Below are 19434 nucleotides of genomic sequence, written 5' to 3'. Positions count from 1 at the left end.
GGCAAAATCACCATGTTGTAAAAGGAACCTAGGGTAACCCTGGAATGTGTTTGTATGAAATGTGTATCAAATTGAAGGTACTAAAGAGTATTTTATGAGGAAGTGGGCCATAGTTCTATAGATGGACGCCATTTAGGGATATCGCCATAAAGGTGGACCAGGCCTGACTCTAGAATTTGTTTGTACGATATGGGTATCAAATAAAATGTGTTAATGATAATTTTAAAAGGGAGTGGGCCTAAGTTCTATAGGTGGACGCCTTTTCGAGATATCGCCATAAAGGTGGACCAGGGGTGACTCTATAATTTATTTTGTACGATATGGGTAACAAATGTAAGGTATTAATGAGTATTTTAAAAGGGCGTGGGCCTGAGTTCTATAGATGGACGCCGTTTCGAGATATCGCCATAAAGATGGACCAGGGGTGACTCTAGAATTTGTTTGTACGATATGAGTATCAACTGAAAGGTGTTAATGAGTATTTTAAGAGGGCGTGGGCCTTAGTTCTATATGTGGACGCCTTTTCGAGATATCGCCATAAAGGTGGACCAGGGGTGACTCTATAATTTGTTTGTACGATATGGGTATCAAATGAAAGGTGTTAATGAGTATTTTAAAAAGGCGTGGGCTTTAGTTCTTTAGGCGGACGCCTTTTCGAAATATCGCCATAAAGGTGGACTAGGGGTGACTCTAGAATTTGTTTGTACGATATGGGTATCAAATGAAAGGTGTTAATGAGTATTTTAAAAGGGCGTGGGCCTTAGTTCTATAGGTGGACGCCTTTTCGAAATATCGCCATAAAGGTGGACCAGGGGCGACTCTAGAATTTGTTTGTACGATATGGGTATCAAATGAAAGGTGTTAATGAGTATTTTAAAAAGGAGTGGGCCTTAGTTCTATGTGTGGACGCCTTTTCGAGATATCGCCATAAACGTGGACCAGGGGTGACTCTAGAATTTGTTTGTACTATATGGGTATCAAATGAAAGGTGTTAATGAGTATTTTAAAAGGGAGTGGGCCTTAGTTCTATAGGTGGACGCCTTTTCGGAATATCGTTATAAAAGTGGACCAGGGTTGACTCTAGAATGCGTTTGTACAATATGGGTATCAAACGAAAGATGTTAATAAGTGTTTTAAAAGGGAGTGGGCCTTAGTTCTATAGGTGGACGCCTTTTCGGAATATCGTTTTAAAAGTGGACCAGGGGTGACTCTAGAATGCGTTTGTACAACATGGGTATCAAGTGAAAGGTGTTAATGAGTGTTTTAAAAGGGCGTGGGCCTTAGTTCTATAGGTGGACGCCTTTTCGAAATATCGCCATAAAGGTGGACCAGGGGCGACTCTAGAATTTGTTTGTACGATATGGGAATCAAATGAAAGGTGTTAATGAGTATTTTAAAAAGGAGTGGACCTTAGTTCTATGTGTGGACGCCTTTTCGAGATATCGCCATAAACGTGGACCAGGGGTGACTCTAGAATTTGTTTGTACTATATGGGTATCAAATGAAAGGTGTTAATGAGTATTTTAAAAGGGAGTGGGCCTTAGCTCTATAGGTGGATGCCTTTTCGAGATATCGCCATAAACGTGGACCAGGCGTGACTCTAGAATTTGTTTGTACGATATGGGTATCAAATGAAAGGTGTTAATGAGTATTTTAAAAAGGAGTCGGCCTTAGTTCTATATGTGGACGCCTTTTCGAGATATCGCCATAAACGTGGACCAGGGGTGACTCTAGAATTTGTTTGTACTATATGGGTATCAAATGAAAGGTGTTAATGAGTATTTTAAAAGGGCGTGGGCCTTAGTTCTATAGGTGGACGCCTTTTGGAAATATCGCCATAAACGTGGACCAGGGGTGACTCTAGAATTTGTTTGTACGATAAGGGTATCAAATGAAAGGTGTTAATGAGAATTTTAAAAAGGAGTGGACCTTAGTTCTATATGTGGACGCCTTTTCGAGATATCGCCATAAAGATGGACCAGGGGTGACTCTAGAATGTTTTTGTACGATATGGGTATCAAATTAAAGGTATTAATGAGGGATTTAAAAGGGAGTGGCCCTTAGTTTTATATGTGAAGGCGTTTTCAATATATCGACCAAAATGTGGACCATGGTGATCCAGAACATCATCTGTCGGGTACCGCTAATTTATTTATATATGTAATACCACGAACAATATTCTTTCCAAAATTCCAAGGGCTTTTGATTTCGCCCTGCAAAACTTTTTCATTTTCTTCTACTTAATATGGTAAGTGTCACACCCATTTAACCAAGTTTTTTTCTAAAGTTATATTTTGCGTCAATAGACCAATACAATTACCATGTTTCATCCCTTTTTTCATATTTGGTATAAAATTATGGCATTTTTTTCATTTTTCGTAATTTTCGATATCGAAAAAGTGGGCGTGGTCATAGTCGGATTTCGGCCATTGTTTACACCAATACAAAGTGAGTACAGATAAGTGCGTGAACTGAGTTTAGTAAAGATATATCAATTTTTGCTCAAGTTATCACGTGAACGGCAGAGCGGAAGGACAGACGGTCGACTGTGTATAAAAACTGGGCGTGGCTTCAACCGATTTCGCCCTTTTTCACAGAAAGCAGTTATCGTCCTAGAATCTAAGCCTCTACCAAATTTAACAAGGATTGGTAAATTTTTATTCGACTTATGGCATTAAAAGTATCCTAGACAAATTAAATGAAAAAGGGCGGAGCCACGCCCATTTTGAAATTTCCTTTTATTTTTGTATTTTGTTGCACCATATCGTTACTGGAGTTGAATGTTGACATAATTTACTTATATACTGTAAAGATATTAACTTTTCTTTTAAAATTGGAATTAAAAAAAAAAAATTTAAAAAGTGGGCGTGGTCGTTCTCCGATTTTGCTAATTTTTATTGAGCAGACATATAGTAATAAGAGTAACGTTCCTGCCAAATTTCATCATGATATCTTCAACGACTGCCAAATTACAGCTTGCGAAACTTCTAAATTACCTTCTTTTAAAAGTGGGCGGTGCCACGCCCATTGTCCAAAAATTTTACTAGTTTTCTATTCTGCGTCATAATTTCAACTCACATATCAAAGTTTCATCACTTAATTTTCGATATCGAAAAAGTGGGCGTGGTTATTGTCCGATATCGTTAATTTTAAATAGCGATCTGAGATGAGTGCCCAGGAACCTACATACCAATTTACTTAAGTTATCGTGTTAACGGACAGACGGACGGACGGACGGACAGGGCTCAATCGAATTTTTTTTCGATACTGATGGATTTGATATATGGAAGTCTATATCTATCTCGATTCCTTTATACCTGTACAACCAACCGTTATCCAATCAAAGTTAATATACTCTGTGAGCTCTGCTCAACTGAGTATAAAAAGGAATTGGCATGGAGGTAGGTTGAAGCCATGTCATTCTTGGATAATGTACAAGCATAAAAAATAAACTTTTGTAGCACAATCGGTAATGAAAGTGAAAGTACCAGTGATATTACCCCATCATCAAAGGACTCAACACCACCACCTCGCAAAAACGATTCTCCACGGCCTAGCGCCGTTTTTTGAATTATGCATAAAAACTGGTTTTCGTACGCCCTTAGACCACTAATAAGCCTTTAACTTAGTTGGATATAAGATCGCGGGTTTAAATTAGAATAGAAGAAAGAAAAATTTTAGACAACTGCCAAAGCTCGTTGTATAGATCCATTTCGGGAACTGCTAAATTCCTTCATCGGCAACGTTTAGGCGCCGCTGCTATAACCATTCAGCCATCACAGCGGTTTTTTGTTTGTCTTCATTAATCCTACTTCTATTCTGTTTCGTGCCAATTGATATTCACAACAATGCGACATCTGTTGCAGAATGGCTGTGAAAATTGGACTTGTTTGTTGGCAATGCTGCCATAGTGTCATATTTTATTGACACGTTTTTCCCCGTGCTCTGGGATGTATTAACAATTTTTGTTGTTATATCGGCCTACTGATTTTAAGATCGCTGGTTCGAATCGAGCTCAAGGCCTAACAATAATTTTTTATCATTATTATTGTTATGATAAATTTTTTCTTAATTGAAAAAATTTTTAAATTAGAATAGAAGAAAGAAAAAATTGTTAGTTGGATATATTTCAAGTTTTTTTGAAAAGTGGGAAGAGCGGGTCATTTATTTATATAACCTCCAAGAAATTGAAAATCTATCTACATATATCCAAAAGTCTTATGAGTGGGCTAATGGTAAGAAACCCAGATTTTATACACAATTAAGATTTTAAAGGTGTCCGGATACTTTCATAACTCTATTTTTGTTCTAGTGGAGAAAAGGTATAAGAAAATAAATATTTCTGCCCAGGTGGTTTTACTTTTGCCCTTTTGCAAGCACTGCGTTAAAAATTTACATGTTATTAATGTTACATGTTATTAAGTGGTTTTCAATTTCATAAAATATCAGTGCCGACATTTTAGCCTCAATTTCGTTTGCAACGTTCTTCGGAATTCCGGACTCCTTTATTTTGCTGGCCAACGTTTGAAAATGTAGAGTCCAATTCTTTTTCTTGAGTACAAAACGCAGAGCAAGTATTTTTAATGCTTTGAGAAGCAAGTTCCAGAAAATCGTTAAACTTTTGCTGAGTTTCCTGTAAAATAAAATTTTTACTTTCTTAATAAAGTTTACACCGTAAAATGCATAAGAACAATGAACTCACTTTTCGCGCCCTTGCGCTAGGCCGTGGAGAATCGTTTTTGTGTGGTGGTGGCGTTGAGTCCTTTGATGATGGGGAAATGATACTGGTGCTTTCACTTTCAGCATCACTTTCATTACCGATTGTGCTACAAAAGTTTATTTTTAATGTATCAAATTAAATTGAATAGGTTTTTTCTTTAGTTACCTTCGGGATGCTTGTACATTATCCAGGAATGACATGGCTTCCATATAGCGCCATTTTCGTTTCGGACTTGGAGCGCCACTACCCGAAGCAAGCAGCTGGGACCTTTTAATTCGTTTGTAGGAGGCTCGCAAACCCTTCCACCGCTTTTTGCATTGTTCCTCTTCATTTGAAATTGAAATTTACACCACATGAAGAAATAAATCTCAAATATGTATCTAACCTTCACTTTGCATAGCAGGGGAGACCTGCCTCCATGCCAATTCCATTTTCTTTATGTTTTTATAGTCCTCTAAGCCCAGATTATATATAATGGGCATTTTCCGCACCTCTTGAATTAATTTTTCATCTATATCCATATTTAATTTGTTGAAATTGTAGAAATCTATGTATGTAATTCAAGTTTATGAAGAAACAATTTTTTCATATTTTTTCAGATAATTGTTTGCTTTAGGACCCAGGATCACGAATCCGAAAGCGGAAATTAAAAATTATATGTCTGTGAAAAGATATTGCCAAAAAAAACCGAAAAATGGCTCCGTAGCGCTCCGAAACCGGGGGTGGGATCCATAGTAGTTTTGCGCAGAACGCCTTTCTGCATTGACGGCATTCGGCAGCGCTTATAAAAAATTACCCTGGGTGGGTCCAACACCGGTTTGGAGGCCAAACCTATATCCGCGCAAAACACTTTTACCCACAGTTTTTCTTGTGGGTACCACAAAATCATCAAAATCACAACAACCACATGAAAATTTTCGGGTTTGTTTGCAAATGTCTCCGAAAAGAAATAAAATGTCTGATCTACGCTTTCGGATTCGTGGTCCAGGGATCAAGACGCGTCTTTCGACACCTCTCCCGATATTTTTGGACTAGTTTTAGTAGTTGTACCCTAAAGTAAACAATTATCTTTTTTCAGTCGAAGATTTTTCTTACCAGTAATTTTAACTGTTTCTGTACCGCTTAATATAATGTCAAATAAGTTATTATTTTTATAAAACCGTGAGATTATAATTAATTTTATTATTTTACCCATTTTACCCAAGAAGAACTTTCAATAAACACGCTCGAAATTACTTGTCAGAAAAGTTAAGAAGAAGCATTAACACTTTGCCGCTTGTCAAAATAGAAATAGATTTAATCTGGCGACAGCGGCATTCGTGGTTGATTGGCGTGTTGCCATGTTGTCGTTAAAAAAACCATCGCCATAAGAACATGTGTAAAAATAATATGACAGATGTGGCGGCTACACCGCCGTCGTCAATGTGGCAAGCCCTATTATTTGTGATTTCATGTTTTTTTGAAAACAACTAAAATAAAAAACAAAGAATCTGTTAAATAAAGACTTATGTATTTACGTGTAAGTGAAATTTGCCACAAAAAATGGGCCGGTCAAAAATTAATTCTATTTAAGATTTTTTGATACGCTACAAATTATTTTGGAACAATTTTTTAGGATTTTGGTAGAGGCTATTATAGGTAAGTGGCAACAATGGGAAACCATATTTGTATGTAGGTGAAACATTTGTGCTTTCGAATTTAGCGGGGATACATAAAGCTTTAGGTCTTTGAAATTCGCATTAGAACACTTAGATAGTTGTTCCCAAAGATGGCGCGCTTGTGCACGAAAATGAATTTCGATATTTGTATGAATTGTTCAAATTTACAAAAAAATTTTTCTATTAATTATAAACAAATAGAGTAATATTTGTTAACAAAAATAGACCTATGCACTGCGGCTGATCAATACGAATAGATTCATATAACTTTTATATGATTTTACGTATACAAAGTATGCGAAACAGCCTGTCAATTGATTGTATGGAAATTTGGTTAGCGTATTAATATATAAACATTTCCTGGTGAATGGAAAGAAGGGGTTATAATCACTATCCCAAAAAAAGGTGATCTCAGCCAATGCACAAACTGGCGCGGCATGACATTGCTTAACTCAACCCATAAGGTTCTAGCATTCATCATACTGGCAAGAATATCGCCCACGCTCAACGCACAATTGCGTGAAGAACAGAACGGCTTTATACCAAATTGATCTTCCGTGGACCACATCAATACCCTACGAATAATCATAGAACAGTCTAATGAATGGAGATCGCCACTATATCTTCTCTTCGTTGACTTTGAGCGTGCGTTTGACACAATCTTCCGTGACGCGATATGGATTGCGCTACAAAACTGCGGGGTCCCAGGGAAAGTCATCGACATGATTAAGGCCCTATACAAAGATGCAATGATCAGTGTACGCTTCAAAGGAAAAAACAGCAACAAATTTAGCATAAACAAAGGCGTACGACAAGGGTGCGTCCTATCACCGCTGCTTTTCATAGTAGTGCTGGACGATGTCCTGAAGAGCACAAACGCAGAAGCCCCAGATGGGTTACAATGGAGGCTGAATCAGAAACTAAGTGATTTAGACTATGCTGATGATATCGTCTTCACTACTCACACACTAGCTGCTGTTGCCGCAAAACTCCAGCGACTCGAAATCAACGCCCGCGCAGTCGGTTTGAAAATTAACTACGCAAAAACTAAGCTAATGAGACCGCAAACAATGAACACATCTCCTCTCCAACTTGTATCAAATAGCAGCACTACCGTCATTGAGGATGTAGAAGAATTCTGATACCTTAGAAGCCAAATTACTAAAGATGGCGGCGCAGAATCGGATGTATCTGCAAGGATCTGCTAGGCACGAACTGCATTCCACAGGTTAGGCCGAGTATGGCGCTCTCGCATATTGTCGATGAAAACAAAACTGAGGATTTTTAACACCAGCGTGAAATCAGTTCTGTTATACGGGTCCGAAACCTGGCTTGTCTCTGACCGCATTAACCGACGACTGCAAACGTTTATAAACAAGTGTCTGAGAATAGCCTGCCGTATCTTCTGGCCAAAAACAATAAGCAACGCCGATCTACTGTCACTCACGAACAACCCCCCAATCTACACTGAAATTAAAAAACGTAAGTGGGGTTGGATCGGTCACACTCTCCGCAGAGAAGATGACAACGTTGCCAAAATGGCCTTCCAATGGAACCCACAAGGAAGCCGGCGCAGGGGGCGCCCTCGACAAACTTGGATGCGTACGATTCTCAATGAGAGCTCTTCGACCGCCACCTGGAATGAAATAAGACGTTTAGCGACTGATAGAAGTCGCTGGAGAGCGTTCGTCTCCGCCCTATGCTCCGACTAGGAGCGATAAGTTGTGCTTCTGGATGGCTATGGTATTAGTTTTAACTTTTGCGATTGTCAACTAGATGTTCAATTCTATCTAGGAATACAACTAACTATTAATATATAGATAGTGAGTAATATACTGCCTATGAAATACGGCTGCCATGATGCCGGTTGCCGTTTTCACCTAAAATCAAGGGACGTTTTTTTTTCGTTTAATATACAACGTGAAATTTTCCGATTCATTCAAGTTGAATAATAGTAAACTAAGTTGAAATAAAAGAATATATAATAAGTAAAATAAGAAATAAAATAAACTAGCATAAAAGACAATATAAAAAATTTAATGTTATATTTTTGTAACTTTTTTATTTTTTGTTCAGTATAAGACGTACTTTATTTAAAATGAGGATTAAATCGGCAAATGCAAAAACATTTTCGGGCAAATTTGCCATTAATTGTTATAAATGAGTTTGGAACAATTTTTTAGGATTTTGGTAGAGGCTATTATAGGTAATAGAGGTTTACGCCGATCACTTTATCGGCGGCGGCGGCGTAGGCTCTGTTATATATCGGCGGCGGCGGCGTGAGAAGCGGAAAGGTTTTGTTTGTATGTATTTAAGAAAATCAACGTTTTGGTCATTTCGGAAAGATCCTGGGTTTTTGCCTCAAAATCTCGCAGATCGTTCAAAAATTTTCAGGAGTAACTCCTTGCGGAGGGATTGTCCGTCGTTCACTTACTCCAGAGAGGCTTCGAAAGTAACACCGGTCTTTGGAATTGGTACTTCTGCGTCTGCTGAAAAGAAATAGAGATACATAAAATGGTCACACTTTTGCCTGTATATCTCCCGCAAAGCGTAGTTTCACCTGGGGTTAGCTCCTAATAATCGTCGCGAACACAATTTCTTTAAATCATTTGTGGCTCCTTGGAGGTCACGCACAAAGGCGAATTACGGTTGCTATTAATGGTCTATTAATACGCATGACTCTCGTGGCACAGGGCACCTCCAGTTTTTTCGCTTTTAAGAGCTACAATTCCCGATGTGCGAACAGTAGCAATACCGACCACCAGGCGCTACGACGCCTCCTGTCCTCACACCATATGCCAGCACAGAAGCTATAGGACTGCGACTTCGGACTCATACCTTCGTTGATGCCAAATTCCTAGACACTATAGGTATAGCTCCGAAGACTTTCTAACGGACTTTGTCACGCAATGCTGCCTAGCTACACCAGAGAAACACCTTGAAACGTTAGGGAGTGACTATTTGGCCAAGGATGTCGCCCTCGAAATCATAAGCTGTCTAAGTGGATTTCATTGCGTAACTCATGGGTGAGAATCGTATAATCGTCGGCGCATCCACGTAGTTAATATTTTACAAGGAACCTTGATACAATTTTTAAAATGTAGACCAAAGTTTGCAGACGTTTGTGTTCACAACATTGATTTCAATAGTCTTTGTTAAATCAAAACGATATTTAAGAATGAAAGTCGACCGATTTTAAGTTGAAAGATGTTGACTGCTGTTTTCCGGCCTTTTGTTATAAGATTTCATTATGGATGACCGCATAGCTTCAGTTTTCAGACTAGTTCGACTGTTCACTACGTTAGGGTAGTAGCACACACGGTCATTAGTTCGACTGTCTTGGGAAAGCTTTTGCTTCGCCACTTTGATTGTTCTTCTTGCGAAGGACAAAGCCTCACCTGGTAAATATATGTGCCTATGTATTCACATTTGTAAAGGAGCCGTAAAATATGCAAATGAGCATATGAATTTATTATATAACTTTTCTTTTAGTGTTTTCTTTTAATAACTTGGTGAATTGGGTGATGCAAAGTCCGTCTTAAGCTGACATCTAAAGCACCCGTTTTTTAAAATAACTTTTAAACAGTTAGAAAGAGTTAAATTTCGCAATTAGTTTCTTATAACTGGCAGTGATGCGCATCCGTTGATACAACTTTCGACCATATCCGAACAATTTTCGACATAAACAGTTTTAAACGAGTAGAAAATATAGTAACGCGCCAGACGACGCCGCCGCCGCCGCCGCCGCGCCGATATTTTTAACATTCGGCGGCGGCGTGCCAAAAACGACAAAAATCGTCGGCAGCGGCGGCGTTTATCGGCGGCGTATATCTCTAATAGGTATGTGGCAACAATGGGAAACCATATTTGTATGTAGGTGAAACATTTGTGCTTTCGAATTTAGCGGGGATACATAAAGGTTTAGGTCTTTGCAATTCGCATTAGAACACTTAGATAATTGTTCCCAAAGATGGCGCGTTTGTGCACGAGAATGAATTTCGATATTTGTATGAATTGTTCGAATTTACAAAAAACTTTTTCTATTAATTATAAACAAATAGAGTAATATTTTTTAACAAAAATAGGCCTATGCACTGCGGCTGATCAATACGAATCGATTCATATAACTTTTATATGATTTTACGTATGCTAAGTGTGCGAAACAGCCTGTCAATTGATTGTATGGAAATTTTGTTAGCGTATTAATATATAGATAGTGGGTAATATACTGCCTATGCAATACGGCCGCTATGATGCCGGTTGCCGCTTTGACCTAAAATCAAAAACGTTTTTGGGACGTTTTTTTATTTCGTTTAATATACAATGTGAAACTTTACGATTCAGTCAAGTTGCATTTAAATAATAATAAACTAATTTGAAATTAGAGAATATATAATAAAACAAAATAACAAATAAAATAAATTAGCATAAAAGGCAATATAAACAAGTAAGGAAGGCTAAGTTCGGGTGTAACCGAACATTACATACTCAGTTGAGAGCTGTGGAGACAAAGTAAGGGAAAATCACCATGTTGTAAAAAGAACCTAGGGTAACCCTGGAATGTGTTTGTATGACATGTGTATCAAATGGAAGGTATTAAAGAGTATTTTAAGAGGAAGTGGGCCATAGTTCTATAGATGGACGCCATTTAGGGATATCGCCATAAAGGTGGACCAGGCCTGACTCTAGAATTTGTTTGTACGATATGGGTATCAAATGAAATGTGTTAATGATAATTTTAAAAGGGAGTGGGCCTAAGTTCTATAGATGGACGCCGTTACGAGATATCGCCATAAAGATGGACCAGGGGTGACTCTAGAATTAGTTTGTACGATATGAGTATCAACTGAAAGGTGTTAATGAGTATTTTAAGAGGGCGTGGGCCTTAGTTTTATATGTGGACGCCTTTTCGAGATATCGCCATAAAGGTGGACCAGGGGTGACTCTAGAATTTGTTTGTACGATATGGGTATCAAATGAAAGGTGTTAATGAGTATTTTAAAAGAGCGTGGGCCTTAGTTCTATAGGCGGACACCTTTTCGAAATATCGCCATAAAGGTGGACTAGGGGCGTGGGCCTTAGTTCTATATGTGGACGCCTTTTCGAGATATCGCCATAAAGGTGGACCAGGGGTGACTCTAGAATTTATTTTGTACGATATGGGTAACAAATGTAAGGTATTAATGAGTATTTTAAAAGGGCGTGGGCCTGAGTTCTATAGATGGACGCCGTTACGAGATATCGCCATAAAGATGGACCAGGGGTGACTCTAGAATTTGTTTGTACGATATGAGTATCAACTGAAAGGTGTTAATGAGTATTTTAAGAGGGCGTGGGCCTTAGTTCTATATGTGGACGCCTTTTCGAGATATCGCCATAAAGGTGGACCAGGGGTGACTCTAGAATTTGTTTGTACGATATGGGTATCAAATGAAAGGTGTTAATGAGTATTTTAAAAGAGCGTGGGCCTTAGTTCTATAGGTGGACGCCTTTTCGAAATATCGCCATAAAGGTGGACCAGGGGCGACTCTAGAATTTGTTTGTACGATATGGGTATCAAATGAAAGGTGTTAATGAGTATTTTAAAAAGGAGTGGGCCTTAGTTCTATGTGTGGACGCCTTTTCGAGATATCGCCATAAACGTGGACCAGGGGTGACTCTAGAATTTGTTTGTACTATATGGGTATCAAATGAAAGGTGTTAATGAATATTTTAAAAGGGAGTGGGCCTTAGTTCTATAGGTGGACGCCTTTTCGGAATATCGTTATAAAAGTGGACCAGGGTTGACTCTGTTGTTGTTGTTGTTGTAGCAATGCTCGCCCCACCTAATAGCCGCGACCGATCACAAATTGTCATCAATATCCTCTAACGGGAGTCCAAGGAAACTTGCCGTTTCAACAGGGGTGGACCATAAGGAAAGGGGTGTTAGAGGCGTTGGTTCCACATTACAATTAAAGAAATGGTTGGTGTCATGTGGGGACACATTGCAAGCGGGGCATACATTTTGTATGTCGGGGTTGATTCTGGATAGGTAAGAGTTTAACCTGTTACAGTATCCAGCACGAAGTTGAGCAAGAGTTACACGCGTTTCCCTGGGGAGTATGCGTTCTTCTTCCGCGAGTTCTGGATATTTTTCTTCAAGTACTGGATTCACCGGGCAATTCCCGACTTAAAGGTCCGACGCCTGTCTATGGAGTTCACCAAGGACCTGCTTGTGTTTTTTGGCTTCATACGGCTGGGTTCTCATGTGCCGTATTTCCTCAAAATGCTTACGGAGATGACTCCTTAGGCCCCTAGGCGGTGCTGGTTCGTCAATCAGATGTCTGTTGGGATGCCCAGGTTTCTGGGTATTCAACAGAAACTGTTTGGTCAGCATCTCATTTCTCTCCCTGATGGGGAGTATTCTCGCCTCATTATGCAGATGGTGTTCTGGGGACATAAGAAGACAGCCCGTGGCGATTCTGAGAGCAGTATTTTGGCAGGCCTGTAGTTTTTTCCAGTGGGTAATTTTTAGGCTTGGCGACCATATGGGTGACGCGTAGCACGTAATCGGCTGGCTAATTGCTTTGTATGTGGTCATGAGCGTTTCTTTATCTTTTCCCCAGGTACTGCCAGCAAGGGATTTGAGGATTTTATTACGGCTCTGGATTCTCGGAACAATTGCGGTTGCGTGCGCACCAAAATGTAGATCCTGATCAAACGTCACACCCAAGATTTTGGGGTGTAGGACAGTCGGTAGTGTAGTGCCATCGACGTGGATGTTCAATATGGTCGACATTTGGGGCGTCCATGTTGTAAATAATGTCGCGGAAAGATTTAGTCGGTGACAATGCCAGGTTTCGCGAGGCGAAAAAACTGGAGAGATCAGGGAGATAGCCGTTTATTTTATTGCATAGCTCATCGATCTCTGGGCCTGGGCCTGTGGCCATTATTGTGCAGTCATCGGCGTAGGAAACGACTGTGACTCCTTCCGGTGGTGAAGGTAGCTTAGATATGTAGAAATTAAACAAAAGTGGGGATAGGACACCACCCTGTGGCACCCCTTGTTTAATTATCCTTTGTTTTGATGTTTCGTTTCTGAATTGCACCGATGCCTGCCGACCACCCAGATAATTTGCGGTCCACCTTTTAAGACATGGGGGAAGGGTTGACCCTTCCAGGTCTTGCAGTAATGAGCCATGGCTGACCGTATCAAAGGCTTTTGATAGGTCTAGCGCTACGAGTACTGTTCTATGATGGGGTATTGATTCAAACCGCAATTTATCTGGGTGCTAATGACATTTAGCGCGGAGGTAGTGCTATAGAGTTTTCTGAAGCCATGCTGATGAGGGGCTAGTTGCAAATGTGCTTGGAAATAAGGGAGCAAAATGGCTTCAAGCGTCTTTGCCACTGGCGATAGGAGAGTTATCGGACGATATGACTCACCTACGTTAGCTGGTTTCCCAGGCTTTAGTAGCGGGACCACCTTGGCCATTTTCCATTTCTCGGGTATGGCAAAGGTGGAGAGAGACAGGTTGAAGACATGCGCTAAATATTTGAAACCCTCTTTCCCTAGGTTCTTAAGCATCGGCATGGCTATGCCGTCTGGGCCCACTGCTTTGTATGGTTTAGCACGACCAATGGCGTCCTCAACCTCTCTAGCGGTGATGGTGATTGGTGACGCGCTGAATTTGTGTTTATGTGCGTGTCTATTGGCTCTCCGTCTATCTTTGTCGACCGTAGGATGCATTATATATTGTCGGCAGAAAGCGATCGCGCATTTTTCCGCATCCGACAGCACCTTATCGCCAAAGGCGATGGAAACTTTGTCTTTGTGCTTAGTCGGATTCGATAGGGACTTTACGGTGGACCAAAGTTTACCTACACCGGTAGAGAGGTTACAACCTCTTAGGTGCTCTTCCCATTTCGCCCGCTTGTGTTCGTCCACAAGCAATCTGATGCGTTGGTGTATATCCCTTATTTGGGGGTCGCCTGGATCAAGCTGTCTTATAAGGTCGCGTTCCCTCGCTAAGCTCGCGGCCTCCGCCGGGAAGTGGGGCCGGATTTCGGGAATTCTACCGGCGGGAATGAAATGTGCCGAGGCGGATTCAATGACCTTACGGAAGGCACGCTCCCCTTGGCGGACATTAGTCGGGATAGGGAGGGCAGCAAAGCTGCTGTCTGTTGCAGATTTATATTCTTCCCACTTTCCTTTTTTGAAGTTTATGAAAGTGCGTTTTTCGGTGACGATGAAGTCGGCGGTACGCTCGAACGAAATAAGTATGGGCAGGTGGTCGGATGCCAATGTTACTATCGGCTGCCAGTTGACGCAGTTTACGAGTTCTGCGCTCACGATTGAGATATCTGGCGAGCTATGACAGCTTCCTAACATACGTGTGGGGGCGTCTCCGTTTATTGTGCAGAACGTCGTTTCTTCTATTTGATCCGCCAACATCTCACCCCTACTGTCCGCCCGCAAGTTTGAATGCCATAGGTCGTGATGAGCATTGAAATCGCCTAAGATAATACGATTGTTGCCAGTGAGTAAGGCCTCGATTTTAGGGCGGTATCCACTGGGGCAACAGGTGACAGGAGGGATGTAGATGTTGATGATTTCTAGATTTGCATCGCCTGACCGGACAGATAGGCCTTGACGTTCTAAGACATTGTCCCTGCGGTCGATGCCAGGATCAAATATATGATATTCATAGTGGTGTATAATAAACGCGAGGCCGCCTCCATTTCCGCTCTCGCGGTCCTTCCTGTGGACATTATACCCAGAGCAGGTCTGCAATGCAGATCTTGCTGTGAGTTTAGTCTCTTGAATCGCAGCAATGCGGATGTTGTGCCGCTTCATGAAATCTACTATCTCCGTAATCTTCCCAGTTAGTCCATTACAGTTTAACTGCAGAATTCTGAAGTGCATGAGGGGTGACGCCGCCACTCTAGGGGTAAGTGACGGGTGACTACGCCTAGGTTGTGGAAGGCCAGGACGCAGTTGCTGTTGTGGCCTTGGGACTGGGCGCCCTTGGGCAAGCATTGGGGTACCCGGATGATTTGGGTTTGCGACCTAGCAACACGGCGCGATGAAACCCGTCGAGGGGTTGCCGTCGCGGAGACCAGAACATCTAGGAAAGTGGCACCACCCAAGGCAGGAGCTGCATTGAGCGGATGTCGCAAACCTATATATTCTGTGCTGGCAGACGGTGCAAACGGAGGTAGGGACTAAGAGTCTGTTTCCCTGACCTGCACGATTGCTGCCAGAAAAGAGGGGGGAGAAGAAGACGGGGGCAGGGGCTGATGCTCAGCATTGCTACCAGCTCTACTACGAAGGTAGTAGTTATGAGTGGTATCACAGTTGTTGGCGCCGTGGGGCGCGAGCAGCAGCGGGTACTTGTTGTGGCTTGCTGAGCAGCGAGGCTGCTGGAAGGTAGTGGAGGGGCGCTTAGGCGTAGACTACGGGACGCCCTTGGGCGTGAGCAGCAAGGAGCCACAAAAGATTTATAAAAGTTACGTGGACGTCGGGTTTTGGGATCAAGCCCAGAACAACCTGTCCGATGCAACCATCCCTTGCACGAGACACACTGAACAGAGTATGACCATCCTAAAAAGATTCTTTTCTGGCAAATGCAGCAAAACCATTTCTTAGGACCGGGGTCAGGAGACGGACCCGGATTGGGTTCGATACCTTCCCGGAGTAAGAGAATATGTAGCAGTCCTGCTGCAAGGAGCTGCTGGGAGGATGACAATTTGTGGGAGGGACGAAACAAATTAAATGGGGTCACACTAAAATGACAGTCCTTGGTCGGGAAAAATCCCGAGTCGCTCCGGTACATAGAACCGACTGCCTTGGGAAGTGTTGACTCTAGAACGCGTTTGTACAATATGGGTATCAAGCGAAAGGTGTTAATAAGTGTTTTAAAAGGGAGTGGGCCTTAGTTCTATAGGTGGACGCCTTTTCGGAATATCGTTATAAAAGTGGACCAGGGGTGACTCTAGAATACGTTTGTACAATATGGGTATCAAGTGAAAGGTGTTAATGAGTATTTTAAAAGGGCGCGGGCCTTAGTTCTATAGGTGGACGTCTTTTCGAAATATCGCCATAAAGGTGGACCAGGGGCGACTCTAGAATTTGTTTGTACGATATGGGTATCAAATGAAAGGTGTTAATGAGTATTTTAAAAAGGAGTGGGCCTTAGTTCTATGTGTGGACGCCTTTTCGAGATATTGCCATAAACGTGGACCAGGGGTGACTCTAGAATTTGTTTGTACGATATGGGTATCAAATGAAAGGTGTTAATGAGTATTTTAAAAGAGCGTGGGCCTTAGTTCTATATGTGGAAGGCTTTTCGAGATATCGCCATAAACGTGGACCAGGGGTGATTCTAGAATTTGTTTGTAGATACTATATGGGTATCAAATGAAAGGTGTTAATGAGTATTTTAAAAGGGCGTGGGCCTTAGTTCTATAGGTGGACGCCTTTTGGAAATATCGCCATAAACGTGGACCAGGAGTGACTCTAGAATTTGTTTGTACGATACGGGTATCAAATGAAAGGTGTTAATGAGAATTTTAAAAAGGAGTGGGCCTTAGTTCTATATGTGGACGCCTTTTCGAAATATCGCCATAAAGGTGGACCAGGGGTGACTCTAGAATGTGTTTGTACGATATGGATATCAAATTAAAGGTATTAATGAGGGTTTTAAAAGGGAGTGGCCCTTAGTTGTATATGTGAAGGCGTTTTCGAGATATCGACCAAAATGTGGACCATGGTGATCCATATATGTAATACCACGAACAATATTCTTTCCAAGATTCCAAGGGCTTTTGATTTCGCCCTGCAAAACTTTTTCATTTTCTTCTACTTAATATGGTAGGTGTCACACCCATTTTACCAAGTTTTTTTCTAAAGTTATATTTTGCGTCAAAAGACCAATACAATTACCATGTTTCATCCCTTTTTTCGTATTTGGTATATAATTATGGCATTTTTTTCATTTTTCGTAATTTTCTATATCGAAAAAGTGGGCGTGGTCATAGTCGGATTTCGGCCATTGTTTACACCAATACAAGGTGAGTACAGATAAGTGCGTGAACTGAGTTTAGTAAAGATATATAAATTTTTGCTAAAGTTATCATGTTAGCGGCCGAGCGGAAGGACAGACGGTCGACTGTGTATAAAAACTGGGCGTGGCTTCAACCGATTTCGCCCTTTTTCACAGAAAACAGTTATCGTACTAGAATCTAAGCCTCTACCAAATTTCACAAGGATTGGTCAATTTTTGTTCGACTTATGGCATTAAAAGTATCCTAGACAAATTAAATGAAAAAGGGCGGAACCACACCCATTTTGAAATTTCCTTTTATTTTTGTATTTTGTTGCACTATATCATTACTGGAGTTGAATGTTGACATAATTTACTTATATACTATAAAGATATTAACTTTTCTTTTAAAATTGGAATTACAAAAAAAAAAATTTTAAAAGTGGGCGTGGTCGTTCTCCGATTTTGCTAATTTTTATTAAGCAGACATATAGTAATACGAGTAACGTTCCTGCCAAATTTCATCATGATATCTTCAACGACTGCCAAATTACAGCTTGCGAAAGTTCTAAATTACCTTCTTTTAAAAGTGGGCGGTGCCACGCCCATTGTCCAAAATTTTACTAGTTTTCTATTCTGCGTCATAAGTTCAACTCACCTATCAAGTTTCATCGCTTAATCCATATTTGGTAATGAATTATCGCACTTTTTCGATTTTCGAAATTTTCGATATCGAAAAAGTGGGCGTGGTTATTGTCCGATATCGTTAATTTTAAATAGCGATCTGAGATGAGTGCCCAGGAACCTACATACCAAATTTCATCAAGATACCTCAAAATTTACTCAAGTTATCGTGTTAACGGACAGACGGACGGACGGACATGGCTCAATCGAATTTTTTTTCGATACTGATGATTTTGATATATGGAAGTCTATATCTATATCGATTCCTTTATACCTTTACAACCAACCGTTATCCAATCAAAGTTAATATACTCTGTGAGCTCTGCTCAACTGAGTATAAAAATTGTATGTTATATTTTTGTAACTTTTTTTTCAGTATAAGACGTACTTTATCTAAAATGAGGATTAAATCTGCAAATGCAAAAACATTTTCGTGCAAATTTGCCATTAACTGTTATAAATAAATTAGTTAGTTTCAACAAAAGTTAACTCATTATTTGTGATTTCATGTTTTTTTGAAAACAACTAAAATAAAAAACAAAGAATCTGTTAAATAAAGACTTATGTATTTACGTGTAAGTGAAATTTGCCGCAAAAAATGGGCCGGCCAAAAATTAATCTTATTTAAGATTTTTTGGTAAACTACAAATTATTTTGGAGCAATTTTTTAGGATTTTGGTAGAGGCTATTATAGGTAAGTGGCAACAATGGGAAACCATATTTGTATGTAGGTGAAACATTTGTGCTTTCGAATTTAGCGGGGATACATACATGTTTAGGTCTTTGAAATTCGCATTAGAACACTTAGATAATTGTTCCCAAAGATGGCGCGCTTGTGCACGAAAATAATTTCTATATTTGTATGAATTGTTCGAATTTACAAAAAAACTGTTTCGATTAATTATAAACAAATAGAGTAATATTTGTTAACAAAAATAGGCCTATGCACTGCGGCTGATCAATACGAATCGATTCATATAACTTTTATATGAATTTACGTATGCTAAGTATGCGAAACAGCCTGTCAATTGATTGTATGGAAATTTTATTAGCGTATTAATATATAGATAGTAGGTAATATACTGCCTATGCAATACGGCCGCCATGATGCCGGTTGCCGTTTTCACCTGAAATCAAGGGACGTTTTTTTTTCGTTTAATACACAACGTGAAATTTTCCGATTCAGTCAAGTTGCATTTAAATAATAATAAACTAAGCTGAAATAAAAGAATATATAATAAAGTAAAATAAGAAATAAAATAAATTAGCATAAAGGACAATATAAAAATTTAATGTTATATTTTTGTTACTTTTTTGTTTTTTGTTCAGTATAAGACGTACTTTTTTT

At 40.1% G+C, this 19434-nt stretch overlaps 2 protein-coding genes and 1 pseudogene across 2 annotated transcripts in view; 1 reads left to right on the top strand and 2 right to left on the bottom strand.

The window, feature by feature from the left end:
* The window catches only part of LOC137234725 (putative nuclease HARBI1), a 41771-nt pseudogene extending 38201 nt beyond the window's left edge, over positions 1 to 3570 (top strand).
* The window catches only part of CaMKI (Calcium/calmodulin-dependent protein kinase I), a 1042346-nt gene that overhangs the window by 492297 nt on the left and 530615 nt on the right, over positions 1 to 19434 (bottom strand). The gene's annotated exons all lie outside the window — the stretch shown is intronic.
* On the bottom strand, positions 4425 to 5031 carry LOC137234318 (uncharacterized). Its single transcript, XM_067757926.1, has 3 exons — positions 4886 to 5031; positions 4703 to 4826; positions 4425 to 4633 (listed from the first exon to the last, which is right to left on the bottom strand). The coding sequence occupies exons 1-3, from the start codon at positions 4927 to 4929 to the stop codon at positions 4466 to 4468; spliced, it is 336 nt and encodes a 111-aa protein (XP_067614027.1). The 5' UTR covers positions 4930 to 5031; the 3' UTR covers positions 4425 to 4465.

This window comes from Eurosta solidaginis, chromosome X, assembly GCF_040869045.1.
Source record: "Eurosta solidaginis isolate ZX-2024a chromosome X, ASM4086904v1, whole genome shotgun sequence".
Lineage (NCBI taxonomy): Eukaryota > Metazoa > Arthropoda > Insecta > Diptera > Tephritidae > Eurosta > Eurosta solidaginis.
The sequence above is the reverse complement of the archived record's forward strand: the minus strand, read 5'-3'. Positions and strand labels throughout refer to the sequence as shown.